Below are 23,776 nucleotides of genomic sequence, written 5' to 3' on the forward strand. Positions count from 1 at the left end.
AGAGAGAGAGAGAGAGAGAGAGAGAGAGAGAGAGAGAGAGAGAGAGAGAGACAGACAGACAGACAGACTGACAGGGAGGGAGGGAGGGAGAAGAATCCTGAGTTTGTGACTGCTATCAAGCGATTGTTATACTGGCAGTTGTTTAGAAACCAATGGCGCCGTACCTATCAATGTGTATTTCCACATAAACCGCGAAACACGTCTAATTTACAAAAGCACGTAGCCTGAATGGGTTACACAAATCCATCTACCTTGATGACCACAGGAAAAATTTCTTAAAATTACATCCATTGAATTATATGCAATCCATTGTCGGTAGGATACTGTAGCTTTAACTTTAATTAAGGCATAATTACTGTACCACATAATAATAACGTTTGTGCACACACCTTCTTGTATTCTTTCAAGGAATGCTTTAAAGAAAGCTAGAGTTCTAAGAGGGTGCGTTCTGAACAATGTCCAAAGCAAGTGGGCCCAAGAAGCTGAAACCATAACCTGCATGCAAGGCGTAGATCTAGGTGGAATTCCGCGATCCCTCGTCCGCACAGCCATACTGAGCCAATTTGGTGTTTTTGCGCGCTCGTATGACCTTATGCAGTAGCGAGCGCCGTAAAACCCCATACTAAACTAAACTTGGTGTTTTGCCTTCGCACGCAAAAGGCAATAGTTCGTTTTCCGTGCGGGTAAGTTGTTTCTTTTCTAAAGTCGAGTATCTCAGCCTGTCTGCTGGGACATTATTGTATCCCTTTCAGTACAGGTTTAACAGGCAGGGTCGAAGCAGCCCGCCTCCCACAACGACACTACCGAATTACAAAGTTCTGTCTGACATTTTTGGCCGTTTTGAGTTACTAAGATCACAAGGTTAGAAACCAACTGTTCTATCTGGTCTATCAAAATAGTAAGATTATTCGGAGTCGTTTTCAAGATACTCAAAGAAATGCATTTGAAAAATCTTGACATGTTGTGGAACTCAAAAGTTTTTTTGTGTCAAATTTCTCAAAACTAGGTACTGAGCAGATAGACCGTTGAAATTTCAAGGTAGCGAATTTTTAATTCTAGTTTTAAAGAGCCACGAGGGAACTTACGTGGAGCTGGGATTGGTATTACTGGTATTGTTACTACTGGTTCTGTTACTTCAGGCTCCTCCTCGCAAGGTCCTGGTTCAGCAGCAATAGGCGACAAAGTAGGCATATTTCGTGGACTTCCAGAGCTCTGGCACACAGCCTGGGCCATCTCGTAGTAAGAGTCGTATGTCTGAGGATCGGGGCCATTACTTGGACCACACACTGGACCTGAAACATAATACATATACGAGTGAAGACAGAGTATTCATTCGTATTTGAACATCATATTCGGAAGTGAACTAGGGTACACGGGTGGTTGGGGGGTGCTCGGGTGTGGTTTGCTCCTTCTTTCCTATCAAACATCTAACGTCCTGATCACTCCTTGTTTTTTTGTGTTTGTTACTCTCTTGCATCAAATCTAATCATCGGCACTTATATGGCTTTATTGTTATTCGGTTTTGCTGCTTATTTCAAAGTTAAGTGCGTTCCGAGCTAAGCCTTTAAACTTGCATGTCTCAAGGCAAGTCATCATATCTTAATATTAAAGCAAGTTAAATTTATCGCTTCGCAAAACAAATTACAGATCTGGTTGGGATATTAGACTGAAGCTTTTTCCCCCCTAGTTGGGATTAGTTTTTTAGTTCTAAAAAGGTCCTCTACAATACTATGAAAGCCAAAGGATAGTAAATTATACAAATGACTGTAGCAGAAGACACTAAAATGTAACACTGAACTCACCAGAGGACAATTGTGGAGGTGGTGGAGGAAGAGTGGATTTGAGTACATCTACGTCGCAGCTGCTTGGTGGTGCCTGGCCTGCGGTGGTGGCGGCAGGAGCTTCTGTTGCTGTGGAAAAAAAATAACTTTAATTATTAGACTAATGTTTGAGGACTTTCTAGGGTTAAAGACAAAGATTCTACAAGATAATACTTTGGTAATTTTTACCACAGGGAAAAAAGATCAAGGGGAAGACGACATGTAACCTGGAGAAGAGTCACAGAAAGCGATGTACAGAAAAGTGGGAAGACATTGAATAATAACAAGAGGCTAGCCCAGGATAGAGAAAAGTGGAAATTGTTTTTCGCGGCCTATACCTGACCCAGAGGGAGAAAGGCAATGATGGTGATAATGGCGACATTTTACTGTCAGAAAGTCGAAAAGAAGGATAAAGACAAACACTTAAGCCCTTTATTGCTTGGGTCCAACTCTCCCATCTTCTTCTTCACCATGAAAGCAAAAGAAGACTATAAATTATGCTTTTTGCAAGATGGAGCAAAAAAACAAAACAACGCACTTTGTCACCTGCACAAACAACTCAAACAAAACCAAAAAACCAAACGGAGGTCGCGTCGTGTGCAAATTGCGCAAAATGGTTGTTCAAAATCGGTAAGGGTAGGCATCGGCCGCCAGCCAGGCAAAATTTGAAAGATCCCACAAACAGAAAATGTTTAGTGTGTCCCGCGCGCTCATTTGACCATATGCAGCTGGGAGCGCCGCAAAACACTTACCAAAACAACCCCCCCCCCAAAAAAAAACCCCAACAACAACTGATTGTTTAAAAATTTCTCATTACACCAGTCATGTTTTCTCTGTGTTCAAATGAACTGACACTCTTTATGCGACAATTTCATTGTTCAGTGAACCCCTCCTCCCCTGTGAAACAAACACACACACGGCACACTCACTAGGAGGGGGTGTAGGAGGTTCGGTTGGTTCTACTTCCTCGGGGCATTTCTGTCCCTTCTGTGCGTTGCTTGGTACAAATTCCTCGCCGTTCAAACACAAGGTCTGGAAGAGAACCTTTCCATCTTCGAAAGTCTGTTTTTCTCCATCGGGCTTCGTGTAGCAGATTGGTACAGGTTCACTCTCCACATCTTTGCAGATGGCTGGGATGTTGCACTGGAGACAACACTGGGCGTCATCAGGAATGTCTGGGAAGCCTGCACAGTGGTTAAAAAAAGAAATTATATAGAGATGAACGTATCACACACATACACAAATACACACACAAACACACACACAAACACACACACACACACACACACACACACACACATACACATAAATGAGATACGTTTGAATATATATATATATATATATATATATATTATGTGATTATATGTTTCTGTGTGTGTATATAAATACAGGAAAAAATAAATAAATATATATATGTCTAAATATTACTTTAATATATAACCATTTTCTCCGTAGTTGTAAACTGTATGCAAAAAAGCCAGAACAACATTTTTTGAAGTAGGCTAAACTAAAACAGCAACTAATACATAACTTCCTCCCCTAGCCAGGGATAAAACAGCAGTTCAGGCAATGATGACAAACAATAAAAAGAAACAGTTTCAAGAAATGTTCCAGCAAAAGTGCGTGCTCATTTAACTGTGTGCATTTATCAACACAAACATTTTGCACACCATTAAGAAAGTTATGTTTGTGTTCTCAGTTATTTAAGAAAGATCAAGGCTTAGTCTACAAACCTTCAGTGTCGCGCACGCATTCACCGTCATCCATCTTGTAGCCTGCGCAGCATTCGCACTTGTAAGATCCTGGTTTGTTGGTACATCCGGTGTTGTCACCACAAGGTCTCTGCTCCTTGCATTCATCAATGTCTGGTAGAAAGAAGTTAAAGATTGAAGGTATTTAAAAAAAAATGAGAACAGGGTTTACGTAATGAAACAGTGTTTCTTGTCAAGTTAAAGTCAGAAGAGTGGTTACTGTTAGAAGAATAAAGATATATAAAACGACACTATAAATAAACTCGAGACAAAGCTTTACTCAAGAACACAGAGAAATAATCTGCCAGTGAAGGAACAATTACCACAACTGCCAAGTACTGCCACATAACTTTTGAGAAAAGCTCAATAAAAACAACAACAAACAAACGAACAAACTGTAAGTCAGATCGTTAGTCTGTTTGGGATAGGAAACAACATATTGCCCTCAATAGCGCTAGGGGTGTCGACCCATATCGTTGCCTGTTGGGTCATATGACCAGGGAGTGGCGCATAGTTCATGCATACATATAATAGAAGTAAGGATTTCTAGTAAGATCGTAGATTTGAGGAATGAAACATGACGTCTTCAACAGCACCGAAGCTGAAGTGTTGATATCACTGAGTGTAATAATATATTAATAGCATCGGATAATATTTTTTCAGCGAAAGAGAAGAATTGAAAAAATTAAAGATTAAGATGCTTTGTGGCTTCTGCCGTGGCCGAAGAGACCAATTATGTTAGAGAAAAGTTTGCCATGCTCTGAAAATTTAAAGGCTCCACTTATTCTTGTTGACGTGCGTAGCTTGAGGGTTTCTCCCTTGGTTACATTATTTCTCATTCATTAAGCCTCATATGACTTGCAGCTCACTGTGACTGCTGCTCTCCAGCTGGGTCTGTCAAGAGCCGGACTCTCCCATGTCGAAGTATCTATGTTGAAATCCTTCAGAGACATTTTCACGGTGTCTTTGTCGCGCATTTTTGTCGCACCAACCTTACGCTTCCCTGGGGACAGCTAGGAATAGAATACTGCCTTTGGGATTTTGAAATCATGTATTCTTGCGACCTGACCAGCCCAGAAAAGTTGAGTCCTTTTGAGCTTAGTGAGCATACTGTCGGCATTTGCCCTTCTCAGAATTTGGGGGTCTGGTATTTTAAACCTGCCCTTTGATGGTCATGACCCATGCCCGCATAAATGTTTCTTCCTGGGGACACACAACAACCACTCCTGAAAAGTAAAAACAATGTCTTACCAACACAGCCATTATCAGTCTCCTTGAAACCATCAGCACATTCACAGTCATAACCACCTGGGATGTTTACGCAGTTCTCTTTGCTCAAATCACATTCGTGTAAGCCAAGTTTACACTCATCAATATCTGAGGAAAGTGAGAAAGGAATCAAGCATCTTCTAAAAATGATTGAAACATCCCTTAAAAACTGCATAAAAATGATAAAGGCACACTACCATAAATACCATACACCTCACAAAGCAGGTACAAACACATGGAATATACAGCACTTGCCAGACTCTCTGCCTTTAGCTCAGTTGTTATCATCATGCTGAACAGTTCAGATACGACTCAATCATTTTTATTTTCTTGATCGTGTGATGATTGTGCAGCCTGTATGCTGCTTCACCTGCTTAGCTCAGTGGTAACTCACTGAGGACGCACACTTTGGCCATTTCGCTACATCAGAGTTACAAAGTTCTATCTGCTCAGTACCTAGTCTTGAGAAATTTGACGTTTCACATGATGTCATCATATGGTGTCAAGCTTTTTTCGAATGCAATTCTTTGAATACCCTGATAACGACTCCGAGTAATCTTACGATTTTGATAGAGCAGATAGAAACTTTGGTTTCTGATCTCATGGTCTGAGTAACTCAAAACCAAAAATGTCAGACAGAACTTTGTAATTCTGAGGTAGCGATTTGGCAAGTCTTGAAGACGCGCTGTTGTCCGGCACTCTAACTAACAAGCACAACATTTGTTATTCATATATAATAATAATAATAATATTATTGATACTATTTAAATGCTATTCTTCCTATGTGAAATCTTACAGAAATGTGCATTTCTGGCGAGTTTGATGGTTAGAAATGTGTCGCAACATTGCCTTTACCCTGCTGCTGATAGGGCATAGGTGTCCACTACAACCTTGAAGAGGTAACGATAATCTGAGCTAAATCAAAGGTCCCACATCTAGAATGCAGATGCGGATTTGAAAAGGGATTTCAACAACTCTATACCATATTACGGGCTTGGTAACATGCTAAGCCACAAACACCGAGCAATGAAGATGATCTTAAGAAAAGACAAACAAAAAATCTAATTCAACCCAGGCCTTCGTAACTAAGATTTGACACTTTTCACTGGTGTGACAGAAACAGGCCGATCAATAAATAGGAAGACAATTTGTAGGACTATTTTTAGAACAATTTTCAAGACATTTTATATGAAGCAAAAGAAAAAGCGTAAATTTAGCTATAAATAGCTCCATCAAGACTTAGATTACATAAGACTATATACAAAAACAAATCTAAACTGTGTTGAATACGTAAGCAAATAAAAACGTTGTGGGCTGAACGATATCTTTCCCTGTTCTCTAAATGTCTTCTCTAATGCTATCAAGCGCCCCCTCCCTCAGGGCAGTGCTACAGACTGAAGTGTCTTTAGGCCATTCCCAAAGGGGGGGTATTAACATGTTATTATGCACAGTAGAATTGTAAATGGGCCGATTTATCAATGTCATGCTCATACTGTGCCGGAACAACATAGGGAGAACTGCTGCTTTTTCTTTCCTCATCCTTACTATCGTCATTTTCCCTCGACTTCTTTTGTATGCTTGTCACTCTCTTGTGAACTGATCTTTCCGGGGAGCCTTAATAGTCGAGGCAGACTTTGTGCTGTTATGGTTAGAGAGGTGAGCAGAGTAAGCCTGATTCCCTGTTTACACTTCTCTGTTGACATCCACCCATTGGCGCTCATATAACCATATGCAGTTGCGAGCGCCGTAAAACCTTACTAAAACAAAATAAAGTAATAATGCTATCAAACGGCATCAGCAGGAACATCAGCAATGCAGATTTACCAAACCGACGTCCATTATTGTCACGTACCTTCACAATCGTTACAGCTTGAGACATAGCCCATTGTGCAGTTGCACTTTTGTTCAGTAGAGCCATCAAGGTTGACGTATGTGTAGCAAATCTTGGAGCCATCGTCATCCTTTTTGCCTGGTAAAAATGAATGCAGCCATATATATTCAGCATGCCGTTAAGTATGTAATCGATTGTAAAGATCGTAAATAAGTTTATCTAAGCTGAGAGGAGGAGGAGGAGGAGAAAAAGAAGAAGAAGAAGAAGAAGAAGAAGAAGAAGAAGAAGAAGAAGAAGAAGAAGAAGAAGAAGAAGAAGAAGAAGAAGAAGAAGAAGAAGAAGAAGAAGAAGAAGAAGAAGAAGAAGAAAAGGTTATGGACTGAGAGAGGGAGGGCGACATTCATATAAAGATAAACAGGTGAACAGAAATACATTGTCTGCAGTTAACCTACCCTCTTCGCATCCCTCTGGCATAATGGGGTTGCCGAAGAATCCTTCTTCACACATGCAAGCAGGTCCTTCTTCTGTATCAAGACACTCGGTATTCTCCCCACAAGGTGAATCCTCCTCTACAATGCCGTTTTCTCCTGGGCCGGTGCAAGTGTAGATCTTGCTGCAGTCCTCGCTTCTCCACACGCTGTCTCTCTGTTAAGACAAGGACAATGAAGGAAGTCCGCTATTTGTGAGCCCAAACTCAGATTCAAGAAAGAGATCATGGGATCTCATAATCAGTGTGCCACTATACATGATGCTGATGCAAAAATAAAGAAGAAATCGCCTGTCCTTCTACTATTAGTGTTTGCACAGTTGTTTATTTAAGAATACGTTTACTTTCACATCGATTAAACTAAAACCAGTTGGTGAAAGGTCATTTTATATTCCATCGTCCCAAGATCAGGAACACACTACCTGGTAATTTACAAGAAATCAAATCTGTTAATTCATTCAAAAGTCAGCTTATTATTTATTTACGGGCGGTACACCAACTTTAAAAAATCACTTCAACCTATTCTTACCAAACATACCAACTGTATGTGTGTGTGTGTGTGTGTGTGTGTGTGTGTGTGTGTGTGTGTGCGCGTGCGTGTTTGTGTGTTTGTTTGTGTGTTTGCATGTGTGTGTGCGCACACACATTGTGTGTTTGTGTGTGTGTGAGTGTGTTTGTGTTTGTGTCTGTGCGCATATCAGTGTGTGTGTGTCTGTGCGCATATCAGTGTGTGTGTGTGTGTGTGTGTGTGTGTGTGTGTGTGTGTCTCTGTGTGTGTATGTGTGTGAGTGTGTATGTGTGTGTTTAAGGAAGAGAAAACATGACGTAGATCTATATACCTGTCTGTACTCTCCATCTTCCATGGTGCAGCCGCACTCATCCTCACGGACACACATGTAGTTGCCGCTCATGACAAATCCTTGTTTGCAGACACAACCAAACTCGTAGTCGTCGAACTCATCTTCTCCTCCAACTGGTACAAGATCAGGCTCGGAACAAGTTGGTTGTTTCGAGATGACTGAGTAAGTGAACTGCATGTTCTCTCCACAGTCTGAGGAAGAGGTACAAACAATAATGGACGGTTGATGGATTGATTCGTAGATAGATGGATAGATGGATCGATCGATAGAGGGAAAGAGAGAGAGAGAAAGGGAGGGAGGGAGAGAGAGAGAGAGAGAGAGAGAGAGAGAGAGAGAGAGAGAGAGAGAGAGAAAGAGAGCGAAAGAATTATTTTGCACAAGACTTAAGAATACGTGCAGCTTGCGTGTTTCTCTTTTGATAAATAAATATTGTTTCAGTTACTTTTAAAAATAAAAATTTGAAGAAGAATAGCAAGGTAAATTACAAACGTTCATATAATATAAGAAGACCGTATGGATAACTATAAAAACTTCTGCAACAAAGCTTGAAAAGAAAGTTATGTTTAATTTCAACTGAATAATATTCTTTAAGATAAGTGGAATTGAAAACTAGCATAAGAACACATACATTCACCACAATTCTTGTCGTTGATTATGCTCAACAAAGCACCCATGTCATCACATTCAAATGGCTGAGAAGTCAAGTATTCGCAGAATCGGAGTTCTCCATCACACTGGTCTTGTACACACATCTCCTGTTGAAAAAAAAATACAAACAAAAACACACAACGTTGTAATCCGTCTAGGAACGCAGTACGTCTTTCCATGACGCATAAAATATGAAAGCAAGTCAGTCACATCGAACACAATAGAGCAAGTTCATCAACACTGAATGTAGGTTAAACATAAAACAAAAACACGTCTCCGCTCATCAGCACCTTTCAAGTTTAGACACTTAACCAAACTGATGGACATGCAGAAACTCATGTTCTTATCTATTTTTGATTGTTATAAATTGATACAACTTGAATTTGAAACGGGGGAAAGTGAGAAAAAAAATCCATGTCTCCTCTCCTCTTACTGAAGTAAGGGTTTTTATTTTAACATAGTTACCCTTGGGTTCCAGCCATTTTTTCCCCTTACCAAGTTTTTTTTTGGAGACGACACTCTTGCAAAATTGTTTTGTGAAAAACATAGGACAGAAACGAAGAGAAAGTCAGAGAAAAAACCCAAAATGTACCATGATGTTTCCTCCACAAATTTCTGAGAGTGCGGAGCAGAACTCAACCACAGATTCGTCACATGTATCCACAGGGGGCTCTTCTGTTCCTGGTGGAAGAACCTCGGTTGGTTCGGGAGGGGTTTGTGGTAGAGGGAGTTCTGTTGTTGTTAGTGGTGTTGGTAGTGGAGGTGCGGTGGTTGGTGATGGTGGAAGTGGAAGTTCGGTGGTTGGTGATGGTGGTGGTGGTGGTGGTTGTTCCGTTTGTGGTGGTGTTGGTGGTGGTGGTGGTGGTGGTGGAGGTGGTGGTGGAAGTGGCGTTGTTGGAGCTGGTGGCGGTGGTGGTGGCGGTGGTGGTGGTGGTGGAGGAGGTGGCGGAGGTGGTGGTGGTGGTGGTGGTGGTGCTTCGGTTGTTTCATCTGTTGGTGCTTCAGAGGTGCCAGGTGGTGGTGGTGTTGGTTCCACTGGTGGGGGTACATGAGGAGTGCACCTGAGAACAAAGAAAACAGAAAATGAAAACTCTATTCTTGCTTTCAAAATGATCTGCTATCACAGAGAGATTCAAAGAAATAAGATAAGACACCCTCTCCCCCAACCCTCGAAACAGAAACACATTTAATAAGAATAATTTTAACAGCATTTATAGAGGTGGCGCAGTAGGCTCTGTGCAACTATAACTACCACAGCAGACCCTAAACATGACTCAGAAACACTCTCAACTTCCCGGGAGGCATACATTGCAAACAGCCAATTGAACGCCCAAACATTAATAACAATCTGATGAGATCTTTCCACTGTCTATAGACGGATATCCATTCCCACCTGGGTGAAGAGAGGGAAATTCATGTAAAGTTTCTTTCCCAAGGACACAATACGGGGCCTCTGTCGGTATTCGAACCCACAATCTTAAGGTTGAGAGATCGCGAGTTCAAACTAATAACTGCTACTGTAAACAGATTAAACTTGCAATATTTGCAATGAGAGATCATACATTTTAGCACAAATTGGCTGATACTGTACTTTGTTTTCATTTTATTTTTCATATACAGATTTCTTCTCTTGACTGCCAACATTCTCTTCCAAAAATTTCTCCCACCAGTTTCCTCAAATTTCGAATCCTTAGAGGTTCCCCTTGCAGTGCAAGGAAAATCAATAGTTCAGCTTTAAAAAAGAGTTCTAGAGCACTCATATGACCTTATTCAGTTGCAGGTGCCGTAAAACCCTTACTGAACAAAAAAATAGAGTTCTATTTTGTTCCATTACAACCCATTTGAACTAGAAGCATAACACATGGCCAGCCAGCTGTTCAGACATTCAAAGCCCAAAATTGCCCCCCCCCCCCCCCCCCCAAAACCTACCCCCCACAATGCTACTCACTGAAGTATCTTTAGGCCAAGGCCAATCTCTCCCCAAAATTCCCCCCCCCCCCCTCCCCGGGCAGTGCTACTCACTGAAGTATCTTTAGGCCATTCCCAAAAGGGGATATAAACATGTTCTTAAGCACAGTATAATTATAAAAGGGCTGGTTTATCAATGTCATGCTCATATTGTGCCGGAACAACATAGGGAGAACTGCTGCTTTTTCTTTTCTCATCCTTACTATCTTTATTTTCCTCTACTTCTTTTGTATCATTGTCACTCTCTTGTGAACTGCTATTTCCAGGGTGCCGTGATAGTCGAAGCAGACTTTGTGCTGTTGAGGCTAGAGAGGTGAGCAGAGTAATCCTGACTCCCCGTTTGGTCTTCTCCGTTGACATCCACCCCTTGGCGTTCATATGACCTTATGCGGTAGCGAGCGCCGTAAACCTTACTAAAACTAAAACCCCCAAATTTTTATCTTTTTTCCAAATATTGCAGTTTCTTAATCTTCAGTATTCGTTGCATGTGCTCGAAAAATATTTTTCTGAAATTCAAATTCTAAATGTTGATAAAAGAAAGATTTACTTGTTCTTTCTCCTGCAAACATTTACTTTCTGGGGGTTAAGAAAAGATGAACAGCGTGCCAACAACAATAATAACATAGTATTATGTTCTTTATTTTTCATACAGAAACACCGCATGTGGTTGAATGGTGCATCTGAAGTGATATGTACTTTTGTCAGCTTTACTTTTCTTTTCAACTTGAATTTTAAATAGAGTAATATATAATTTAAATTTCATGTACATCTATACCTGCATGTGTTTTTACGGTCTTGCACAGCCAAGAAAAATTTCCCTTTGGGACAATAAACTATTATCTTAACTTATCTTATCTAATCTTATCTTACCTTATCCGATCTTATCTTATCTTATCTTATTTCATCTGATCTTATTTTAGCTTATCTTCTCTTATCTTATCAACTAGGCTACTCACAAGGCTCTCTTGGACACAGACACTTGGGTGACCTGCAGAGGGTTCAGGTAAATCTTTTCTCCTTCAACTTCTGGCTCTGTTGTGCACACTCCACACATCATGTTTCTCATTGGTTCTGCAAATTGAACCTGATGACAGAAACGTTACAACGTGTATGTCGGTGTCAAGTTATTTACAGAAATCACAGTCAATTTGTTTTTAGAGCGACAAAAAAACCCAAAAAATCAAACAAACCAAAACAACCCACATCATCATGACTATCGTTACTAATATCATTAATGTAAAAAAAAAAAATGAAAAGAGAGCTTAAAAAAACGAGTCCTTTGAAATTATTCGAGTTTAAAAAAATGAAAAGAAAGTTCAAATGAGAACCCTTTGAAATTATCTGCGAATTAAATTTGAACCCCCCTCCTCCAAAACAACAACAACAACAAACAAACAACAAACAATAACAACCCACCACCCAAAAAACCCCAAAAAACCCAACAAACAAATGTACTAGAGTTGTACCGACCTGGACTCTAAATGGATTGAAAGAAATCCTGGCCTTGAAGTAATTGTCCATACTCCTGACAATGAGCACACCTGGCTCCTTGTAGATGAATTTTGTTCGGGTTGCAAAGCAGGTGAAAGGCAGGTCCCTGACTGGTAGGTTGGATCCTGGGTTACCATACTGACGAACAAAAAAAGCACGATATATAAAAAAAGTTCACAATAATATAGGACGTGGAGAAGTAAAATAGGACGGGCCAAAATGTTCATCTTTACTGAGAAACTGTATTTCTCCAAGCACATAGCTCAATAAGGTAAAACATGAATCATGAATGGAATTATTGCATACTAATTCAGCTATGATGCAAAATTTTCTAGTCAAAGAACCCCCCCCCCCCCAACTTGAACCTCAAGACACACAAAATGTTATATCCGCAGTCCCTATTGTTCACAGTAACAGACGACTGAAATTAGGATAAGCAGTGTGCTTATGATACTTATGGTTAGATAAAAGGATAGGTACTGTTATCAATGAGGCATATTTTGATTTGAAAGTTAGTTTACGATCAGTTATCTTAAAAAAAAAAGGGAAAGTTACAGTTACAACAAAAAAGCATATCCGAAATGTTTTAGAATAAATTAATGGAACTGTTCGGAATTAAAGCAGACAAACAGAGACTCAAACTACACATTGAAGAATAAGATTTTGAGTAAAGTTAATTCCAATAGAAGGATCTCTCGCTAAAATCTGGAGACCCCCCCCCCCCCCCGGGGAAAACCCAGCAGATTTCAACTGGAAACACTAATAATAATAATAATAATAATAATAATAATAATAATAATAATAATAATAATAATAATAATAATAATAAAAAATAAAAAAATAATATTAACAATAATAATAAAATAATAACAGCAACAACAATAATAAAAATAACAATAATAATAACAAAAATACAAAATAGAAATAACAATAATATATATTTTTTAAAAATTACTATAATAATAATAGCAATAATAATATTAATAATAACAACAGCAATAATAACACAACGCATTTTCACGCATTACCTTGATGACATTCCTTTCAAGGAGATTTGCGTCGACCATCCAGGATTTCATGCCACCGGCGACAGGGTGGAATATTGTGCCCATCAACCTGATGAACAGCTTGTCATTCACTCGTGCCTTCAGGACGGCAAAGTTGACGTAGGGCAGGCCTGAGTCAGCTTGGTCTATGAAAACAGGAAGAAAATGTCATTTATAGTTGCACAGACATATTGATGGTCAGCGAACTGGGAGAGATGATGATGATGATGATGATGATGATGATGATGATGATGATGATGATGATGATGATGATGATGATGATGATAGAGAAGAGATCTTCTCTTTTATACGCGATACATATGTATATATACAAAACAAATCCATCACTTTCCCCCCGTTTTCCTGTTGTTGTTTCTTCAAACAATTCTCTCACACTTTAACTTTGACCTTACTCTCAAAAGATTTCCCAATGAGTAAAATCTGAGGGAAACTTCGGTTACCCTTACGAACAATTTTGCGAGACGGCTGTTTTCTGACAACTTTTCTCTATTAACTAAACATCTCGTCAATACTTACATGCATTTTCGCAAGGTGCGGCCAGAATGTAGCTGCAGTCATAATCAAAGAGGCCAGGTACACGTGAGAATCCTTCAAAGTCAAACAAATAGCCATCTGGTGTTTGTGGACCAGACATGCTACAAGTCTCAGCAGCTGAAAAAAGTTAAGCAAAAATAATAATTATACGCGACGACATAAACAGAAAAGAGAAAGGACGGGCGACACAGACAGAACGGTGAGTAGATATGGGCTGGAGCTTAAGGCTGACTGGCACGGGGACCTCCATATTACTTTACAATAGGAGTGTCCGTGTACTGTTTAGAAAATAGCATTTTTTGCAACTCAGAGAGCTCCTTTTGTTTCGCAATCCATCAATCTCCCTGTAAAGAGACACACATGGATAAGATAAGTCATTTAGAGGTCTTGCCGCTTTTATTATATGGTGAAAATCCTATTTCCAGAAACTGCTCATTTTTACTTGTATCTTGTTAGCAACCAAAAAGGCAGACTCCGGAGAACTTTTAAAAAGCAAAGCTAGTCTTCTTATTAAAAATATGACCCAAACTGGCCATTCTTCTTAACAAATTACTTTGTCAGCTTGTAATAGGTGCCACTGTGCACCATTAGAAGCGGGACGATTTTGTATGTTTTGTCTGACTAAGCTAACCTCAAAGGTCTACCCTGACAGACAACTAAATTACGAATGGACAAATCGGGCTTCCTGTTAAAAGGGTACATCCTAATGGAAAATTTGTAAGAGCCCTACACGGACTGCAGTAAAACAGTGACTCACCAGTGCACTCTCCGTTGATCATCAGTGGGAAGTCTTTGCTGCACTTGCACATGTAGGCGCCAATCGTGTTGATACACCTTTGCCTTCCAGAACAGTCATCGTAGCCCAGTTCACACTCATCGATATCTGGCAAGGAGAATTGTGTATAAATTATTTCTCTTAAGCGGTCATTTTCAAACCATGACTGACCAACTGAGGCTGATATAATTACGGAAAAGGCTATACAATTATTGACTAAAAAGAAGTAAAACATTTCCACCTCAGGATGTCAAAACACTGAGGTAAATATTTTCTAAGTTTTCTACTCTCTTCCTAAAAGCCCACCAAAACATTTTATGGCTCTAGCTCTTTGTCTGCCACCCAGGTATAATTTCTTTTTCTCGAGTCTGGAAGCATTATTTGTTGTACCCAGAGCATCTGGAAGTTTTTGAGTTTTGGTATATGGCCTGCCATACTACATGTATTTTTTTTCGTTTTTGTAAATATTAGATGACCAGGAAATGAATAACAAATTAATGTCTTTCCATTCCAAATTTAAATTGAATAAGTTTTATGCATAACAAACGTGACTGGGTAAATGCGAGGATCTGACTCGGAGCTAACACCCAGAACAACTTCTTAGTCCACTAACACACTTACTTTTTAATTTCTCTAACTCCACCCATCAGGATATTAACTACAGTTGAAAGAACAGGACCAACAGGGTGTGCCACTCTCTAACCTCCATTTGTTACCTTTCCGATAACAATAGCCAAAAAGAGCACTGTAGTGTTGAGATAGGAAATGCGATATGGGGCACGCCAAAAGATAGCCTATCCAGTTTCATAATCCAACTTACGATGCGGGCGCATACAGGTTGATCAAGTAGCCGCGATAAGGTACCCAACTATGAAGTGAAAGCATGAATTTATGTTGTCTCTATGGCTTGGATAAAAGCATGGGGGCTCTACAAGACTCGGGAGAGACCAAATCAACTTTTATCAGCATTACTAACAAATACGCAATAGTAATAAACAAATACTTGAAATCTCAGCTTTGTTGAAAGTCAAGACGTGATCTCAAAAGCCCACTGCCCCCAATACCACTTCAATTCTGCCACTGTCCACTACAAGACCATACTGTATCCGCAATCAGTAATTGGAGCAAAGCGCCTTCAACCCAGTAATAAAATGTTATTGTCCTACCTTTGGGGCATCGGAGTCTGACTTGTTTGTCGACACAGGCAGCACCTTCATCACAAGAATAGAGCGTTCCATCAGACTGGAGTTCACAAACTCCTTCCTCTGTGTTCTCAGGTCCGGGTTGGCCCGCGTTTTCACATTCTACACCCATAGGTATAGGACAGACCTTGCAGTCGCCGTCCTGTTGAACAAAGACGGAGGGAACAGAGTGTGAGAGTTGTAGGGGGTCGAGATTATGTGACAAACTACTTTTTAATGTAATACTATTATAGCATAAGGACAACAGCGGAAAATACAGAGCTTTGATCCACCTCACTGACATACAAGCATTGCGACTGAATTCGCGCTTCATCAAACAGAGGAACAATTAGCATCGAAAGTAACTGCGTGAAGACAACCTTGAGACGACCTTAAGCTAAATTGACCGTCTGTATAGACGAGAAGAGCCATATATAGATCTATAGCATCATGAGAACAAACCATTTATGGTTCAGTAATTTTCATTGAGGTGTATGTGCTCTTGTAAATAAGTACATAAAAATATGGATTGCTTGAGGATTTTAAAAGTCATAGCAGGCTTGTACCAACTCGACAGAAAACAAAATGCCAGTGACGAGTAGAACAAGCACACAGGACATCCCAATTTCCTTTCTAATCCTAGAGCAATATTTGGAAAGACCAATTAAAGAGAAATATTAATAGATGTATTTGTAAATGAAAGAAGAAAAACCGGATGAGCAGAGAGTTTAATGTTCGTTTTCTATTTCAATCTCTTTCATCCCCCCCTCTCTCTCTCTCTGTCTCCCTCTCTCTCTCTCTCTCTCCCCCTCTCTCTCCCTCTCTCTCTCCCTCCCTCTCTCTCTCCCTCTCTCTCCCTCCCTCTCTCCCTCCCTCTCTCCCTCCCTCTCTCTCCCTCCCTCTCTCCCTCTCTTCCCCCCCTCTCTCTCTCTCTCTCTCTCTCTCTCTCTCTCTCTCTCTCTCCCTCTCTCTCTCTCTCTTTCCCTCTGATCTTTACTCCGTTCCTCCACATCCTCCTCCTCCTAATTTTTCTTAAGCTTACATTGAGCAAGTTGGCAAGGATTTCCTGGTCACCGTCATCATCCATGTTACTGTCAGTGTTGCAATAGTCAGTGTAGGTTGGCTCATCCTCTTCTTCGATCACTCCTAAATTATCACAAAGGAAATACTTTTTGAAATTTCGAAAAAAAAATTAACTACCTTTAATAATCAGTCAATCAATCTTTTTTAAAATCTGATAATAATGAAAATGTATTGTGCTGAATTCATTCACAAACTAAGAAACACCCATTCATGGTTGGGACAAAAAATTATGATTTGTGCAGCCATGATTTTCAGTTTACTTTTAAACAGTTTTTGATTTTTTCTGAATAAAACCTTGGTTGCTGCTGCTATAAAAAGAAAAAATGCGCTCAACAGTACTTAAGTGCATGAATAAACATTCTTTCAAACGTTAAAATTCAGCATTGTGCTTTTGATAAAGAAGCAAAAAAAATCCTTCTGTTTTGACGTCTCTTTCTAGCTTGGGTTTGGCACAATAAAAGCTCAGTACAAGACTTACTCTCTTCACACACAAAATTGGATTTGGTGGTGGTTGGAACAGCAACGACAACGTAGCCGTCTTCCAAGTCGTCATCTCTACGGATCACCAGGGCAAGACCTGCTTCTGGCATTGTTTCGGCAGTGATATCACTGCTCAGCACAGCTACGTTAAGTACGGTTTGATCTACGTCGAAGTTGATGAATTCTTTGAGACCACTCTCTGATGATGGCAGGTATGATTCTATTTTTCCTCCAGGGAATCGTGCTGTAACTCTTCCAGCGATGAACAATGACGCTGTAAATGGAAAGGAAACAAACTATTTATTACAAGATACATTTAAGTAGTTGAAACAGTTTTACACTGGAGAGATTCTCATTTTATAAATATTTGTAATCAGAGCCATGTGGATAGTTTAAACACTACAAAGCATTGATCTTTTTAATACCTAGTTTAGTCCTTTCTGCTATTGTAGATGTCAGGGTAACTGTTAGCTCACCACAGGGATTGCTAACAATAGTTTAGAAATCGGATCTACAGAAGGTGAACTGTGCTCTGCATTCCTTAATACAGGGTGCCCATTGGAGGAATCAGGTCGGGTCGGGTCGGTTCGCTAGCCAGATTCAGGTCGCAAATTGGCTATTGTGGCACAAGCCGATTACGCCCGTCTCGTCCCCTCAAAAACAAACGAGATTGTTTTCAGGCAACGAGTCCGGCTATCGGCCCGACCCACTGATCCCATCCTCAAAGGACACCCGGTATAACTTGGCACCAGCAGGCGACCGAGTTTTCCAAGAAAGCGAAGAAAAATAAGCAAACTGACATTAAGTACCCTACCAGGAAGATGTTTTAGGGAGACAAAAACATTAGAAATTACAGTGGCTGCTACTCTCGCTTCCACTTACATTTGTTTCAAATTTTTACTAGAACTTGACAGCGATGTCGGAGTGTGTCTACCTTAAAGTACTTGTATACGTGTGAGCAATAATACATTCATACACAGTTAGCTCACACTTTAAGCTCAGTAAGATATTTATAGTAGAAGCAAAGGATACAGAGCATGGTGGTTAAAAACAAATACGAATATAAAAGTGCCTGTTCATCTGTCTGCGAATTCTAAACTCTGACGCATTGAGGAAGAAACATAATTTAAACATAGTCTTAAGGTGGGGGGGGGGTGGGGGGTGGTGGGCTACACCTGAAGGCTATCTCGCTTATTACTGGACCAAATTTTACCATATTAAACTCATATAACAAGCATAGTAAGGAGTTCTAAAATCTGCTATCAAATAAGAGAAAAATGTTTTGTTTCCATGGATACGGCGGCCATATTGAATTTTGTTGACATGTCTTACGTAATGAATACCGCACTTATTGCTCATGGAAATTAACTGTTTTTTTGCATGCGTGTTAACAAACATTAGGTCTAAAAAAAATTTTTCTGTTTTTTTACTAAACGAATTAGAACATTTTAAATTAATTTTTTCCTGAGGCAGCATTTATGTTTGCAAAAAATCCGTGAAAATCCAAACTCCAGACACCACCAACAAAAATCTATTCAATATATCATATAAAAAATTCAACATAAATAATTTTAATAGTACATCTTTTCTTCATTCTGTGAAAATTTCATGAAGATTGGAAGAAAAATGGTGGAGTTATTAAAAAAAAGTATAGAGAAAAGTAACGTAGTGAGAAAACGGCCGACAAAGAAAAATAAAATATTGACTTTATGAGGAAATGGTGCTGACGAACATGCCCGGTATGGGTAAAAATGCGGTTTTTGGGGGTTCGTATGCGATGAAATAGTCGTAGGAGAGGCTGAGGAAGCTAAAAATGCCTACAACTCAAATTCCATAAATTTGAGCTGAATTGGGACTTTGGGGGTGCAGCAGCCCCCCCCCCCCCTTCCCCCCTTAAAAGTTTATTTGGGGATTCCCTTGAAATAAAACACCCTATTTGGTGAACCAAGACTTTCATTCATATACTCACAATAATCCTTGTCCTTCATCACAGTTAGCAGGGCCTCCAGCTTGCCGATGGCGTCGATCTTGACCAGAGTGCCGAATTTCTCGTTACAAACCTCCACAGCCTGTCTCCAGATTTTCTCAACTTTTGGAACCTTGACACAAATGCCATCTGCATCTCTGAAGCCGTCGCTGCAGCCCTCTGGGGCTCCTAGAGGATAAAGGGGGTGGGTGTGGGGTAGGGGTGGGGGTTAGTGTCATGCAGTACAGAGCCTATGGTAGTAAGTAAACTAACGCAAAAAAGGAGCTGTTACCTTGTCGTGACGTTTGCTATCGTAATGACGTGTTTCTCAGAGTAACATTAGCAGGAAGTTGGCATTCTCAGAGTAACATATGCGGGTGGTTGGCATTCTCAGAGTAACATATGCGGGTGGTTGGCATTCTCAGAGTATCATTTGCGGGTGGTTGGCTTTTTTTTATCAGAGTAACATTTGCGGGTGGTTGGCTTTTTTCGCAGAGTAACATTTAAAGGTGGTTCGCGGGTGTTCTGGTGTGGTTTGCTCCTTCTTTCCTATCAAATATTTATCGTCCTGATCTCTCTTACGTCTTTTCTGAGTTGGTTACACTCTTATAACACTTCTAATCTTCGGCATTTATAGTGTTAGTTACTCTCTAATAACACTTCTATTCTTCGGCACTTATATGACCTTATTGTGCTGCATTTGAGTAAAACTTTTACTAAAACTAAAAAGAATAAAATTTTTAGAGGCTGTAGCCTTACTCTCTTGTAACACCTCTAATCTTCGGCACTTATAATAATATGACTTTATTGTGTCCTAAAACTCTTACTAAAACTTTAAAAAATAACATAATTTCTAGATGCTGTCTCCCTTACTCCCGCATGACTCTCTATCCTCGCTCCAGGAGTATCCTTCAGCACACTCCTCGGTAGGTGGTGGTCCTCCGACGCAGACAGCGTTTTTCTTGAGGACGTACTCCTGGCTTACTGCTTCACTCGATCCATCGCCGGTCTCAGAGGCCACACACGTAACCAGTTCAGTGCACTCTGGCATGAGCATGCTTTCTCCGATCTGTGGAATAAGTAAACGGTAAAGGTTTCCGTATTCGATCTGGACAATGGGGATTGCCTTGTTAGTGCGATACCTTCCTTGGTCTTCGGCATAGTGTGGAAGAGTGGTCGAGTAAGTAAGTAAGTTTATTCAGTGTTTAAGGCTATTGGCCCACATGCCATCATATTAACCACTCATTCGTTATATAAAGTTTTCTTAATGAAAAATACAGGTTGTGCACAAATCTCTTATCAACGGTCAGACATTGCATAATTTTGTCACTGGGCCGAGTTAATCTGGGAGGAATTAACAATTTCCTTTGATGGACAACGTGTGGTCAATAGAAAATAATCTGTGGAGAAGGGTATGCAAGATTGGGTGCGTGAGAAACTAAAAACATGACCAAACTTTCAAAACTTAGAACAGAAACTGCATTGGCCACACATTTTTATTTAGAATTCTAGATTGCACGGTGTACGTGGACATCAAAATACATGCACTGACTGGTGGTAAAACTAGTGAATCGTTGTTTCTCCCCCGGCTCAGTAATGATGACAAAATGTTTCTAAATAAAAAAAATAGTCAGTTCCCTAGTTAGTAAGTAGATAAATATGTTCAGAGTACAGTTTTGAATGTACAAAAGACTATACAAATTTAAAGCCAGGATTTACAGCAATGACCTATTAACTTGAGAGACAGAGAGAGAGAGAGAGAGACAGAGAGAGAGAGAGAGAGAGAGAGAGAGAGAGAGAGAGAGAGAGAGAGAGAAAGAGAGAGAACAAAAAAGAGAAAGTATAAGAGATAGATGGTTAGATAGACAGACATACAAACAGACAGAGCGATACTGAGAGCGAGAGAGAGAGAGAGAGAGAGATTGATTGGGTAGATGTTTTACGGCACTATCGACACAATTTTGGTCATTTAAGCGCCATCAGGTTTCACCACTACAAAATCAGACGTGTTTTTAATAAAGAGTCTTTCGGAGCTCGCAACCGCAAACGATCACAATATTTCTATTATGCTAAAAAGACGAACAAACATTTATAATTTTTTTTTTGTAAATATGGAAAAGGCTTATTTACATTTGTACAGAGAGAGAGAGAGAGAGAGAGAGAGAGAGAGAGAGAGAGAGAGAGAGAGAGAGAGAGAGAAAAGAGAGAGAAACAAAGAGAAAAAGATAAACTAAAATAAATTACCAGCAAAGTGAATAGACGAGAAGCTGTAAGTATGTACTACCCAAAAAAAAAAAAAAAAGAAAGGATGCAAGACAACTTGCTGCATCAACTTGGGCAACTCACTGGAAGAACCCAGGTAGATTCGTCTGGCATTTCGATCTCACAGCCGCATTCGTTTTCTAGGACGCACTCTTCGCCTTGCCTCATGTAGCCATCTCTGCAAATACATCCTTCCTCAGGAGGCTCGTCACAGCTTCCAGGCACATTTTGCTGTCCACAAGTTGGTTCACAGGAAATGTCAGAGCGGAATATCTCTTCGGGTTTACATGCCAGTGCTGGAAAATAATGGTTGACGATCGAGGTCATCATTGTCATCGTTATCATCATCATCATCATCATCATCATCATCATCATCATCATCATCATCATCATCATCATCATCATCATCATCATCATCGTCATCATCGTCAACATCAGCAGCAGCAGTAGCAGCAGCAGAATGATTTTGATCATCATTTTGACTTTTATGATATTATTGTTCAAGCAAGACTAAAACTAGAGCCTAGAATATGTGAATACACATTACACTTTCATGTGTTGGTTCCATTTGAAGAAAGCAAGAATGAGCTCAAGTTAATACATAAATGTAGACACATGAAAATAATAAACTGCACAATTCATACAGCTTGCCTGCAAAGGGAAAATACATTTTAAAGAAGAACTACATGTACCTACACATCATGCTACTTTTTAACTTTTTAAAAGATTCTGTGACTACCATGAGGAGACCGTTGAACATCTTCTCCTTCACTACCCAAACCTGGCAGTTCTTCGACGCAAGCTCCTACACACACCTACAGACTTACAAAGCCTGCTCTACTCTGGCGTTGACCAGATGACAAGGATATGTGGTTACTTGAGGGAAGCATTGCGCTGCCAAGAGCGAAATGCTCGCAGCTAAAGGGATTTGAAAACAACAACAACAACAACTTTTTAAAATGAAACAAAAATCCCCCTAATAACAACAAGCACCCCCCCCCAATTACGCTTATTTCAAACATACGGCAGAATTCATCAGTTCTCCAAGACAGGGGTACGCCCTTTGCGAGACAATCTTGAGCGTAGGTCTTGATCATATCGCAGACAGCCTGTTCAGTGTCTTCTTCGAAGCAGGCATCAAACATGCAGTCATCGTAGAAGTCTTGACGATTTATGCCCTCGACCTGGAAGGAAAAGAGGATTCTAATGGTTTACTTTCTATTCATCTTGGAAAACTTTTAATTGTCTTACGTAATGTATACTTATGTGTATGTCACAGTTGCTACCAACACTATTATTCTAAATTGTGACAATGATAGTTATTATTATGAATCTAACATGTTATTATGATAGTATTATGATTAACATTTTAAAAGAATTATCATCATAATTATCATCATCATTATTAGATAATTAACCTTTTTGCTACTTTGTTTTCACCTGTCATCGATGATCTTTGAAATATGCACAGAGGATTTTTTATCCTAAGGATATATCAATTGTGTGTTTCTAATACAACTTTTCTAACGAAAAAGTGGGAGTGAGAGCAAGGTTGGGATGGACCTAACACTTCCACTGCGCACTAGTGCAAACAAAGCCCTCTTTGCAATCAATGAAAAGAAATCACCCCCTTCCATATTATACCTTTCATTCTATTTTAGGGCACTACTTAAAAAACAACCCAAAACAAACAAACAAGAAAAAAGGCAACAAATTCTTAATCTCAATCAATCACACTAGGTCACCCAGCCATCGAACAACAATGAACAATCATTGAAAGTAAAAAAAAAATCCAACTGACCTTGAAACAGTCTGCAAGAGCTGATGTTTCGTCCAGGAACATGCCACACCTGTCACGCCTAGAATTCCTCTCTTCCACATCTGGGTCGCATTCTGGCAGGGGGGTCACTGGTGCATTGCAACTGGGAAAGGACAGGGTAGTATCAGATTCACATTCATAGTCTTGAACATGATTTGTAACAATATTATCCCGTCTGTCAATGTCTGACGACGACCATGCATACATCCGCAGAGGAGAACATTTATCCAGCAAAGTAGAAGAATTTGAAAAAGATATTTACACATGATCTGACAATGTTTGATCACGATAGAACCAAAGAAATAGGGGTTGCCTACACAGCACGAAATGCGTCAATTATTTATAACAATTTTGGGTCGATACAATTCGGATAACTATTCTGAATCTACCTTTCACATGAATGAAATCTCTGGCTGTCTCACTGGAGAGAAGTGAATCACTACTACAAAAAATTAACAATGTACAGTCTACCATCATATATATG

The 23,776-nt window shown here is 39.9% G+C and overlaps 2 protein-coding genes across 2 annotated transcripts in view; both read right to left on the bottom strand.

The window, feature by feature from the left end:
• The window catches only part of LOC101861044 (latent-transforming growth factor beta-binding protein 4), a gene marked incomplete in the record, with an annotated part of 14,901 nt that extends 5,433 nt beyond the window's left edge, over positions 1–9,468 (bottom strand). Inside the window, 10 exon segments of the mRNA XM_013082821.2 lie at positions 1,086–1,292; positions 1,803–1,910; positions 2,750–3,004; positions 3,554–3,685; positions 4,823–4,948; positions 6,693–6,809; positions 7,124–7,316; positions 7,998–8,209; positions 8,647–8,773; positions 9,259–9,468. Of these exon segments, the coding sequence (XP_012938275.1) occupies positions 1,086–1,292; positions 1,803–1,910; positions 2,750–3,004; positions 3,554–3,685; positions 4,823–4,948; positions 6,693–6,809; positions 7,124–7,316; positions 7,998–8,209; positions 8,647–8,773; positions 9,259–9,261 (1,480 nt within the window).
• A 76-nt stretch (positions 9,469–9,544) lies between these two features.
• Positions 9,545–23,776, bottom strand: part of LOC101861283 — a gene marked incomplete at its 3' end in the record, with an annotated part of 46,321 nt that continues 32,089 nt past the window's right edge. The window contains 15 exon segments of the mRNA XM_013082814.2: positions 9,545–9,552; positions 9,594–9,727; positions 11,591–11,718; positions 12,105–12,263; positions 13,154–13,317; positions 13,709–13,843; positions 14,484–14,609; positions 15,668–15,845; positions 16,725–16,828; positions 17,244–17,519; positions 19,215–19,400; positions 20,085–20,280; positions 21,558–21,769; positions 22,498–22,657; positions 23,275–23,395. Coding sequence (XP_012938268.2) covers positions 9,545–9,552; positions 9,594–9,727; positions 11,591–11,718; positions 12,105–12,263; positions 13,154–13,317; positions 13,709–13,843; positions 14,484–14,609; positions 15,668–15,845; positions 16,725–16,828; positions 17,244–17,519; positions 19,215–19,400; positions 20,085–20,280; positions 21,558–21,769; positions 22,498–22,657; positions 23,275–23,395 — 2,287 coding nt within the window.

Source organism: Aplysia californica, unplaced genomic scaffold, assembly GCF_000002075.1.
Source record: "Aplysia californica isolate F4 #8 unplaced genomic scaffold, AplCal3.0 scaffold00195, whole genome shotgun sequence".
NCBI classification, from domain to species: Eukaryota; Metazoa; Mollusca; class Gastropoda; order Aplysiida; family Aplysiidae; genus Aplysia; species Aplysia californica.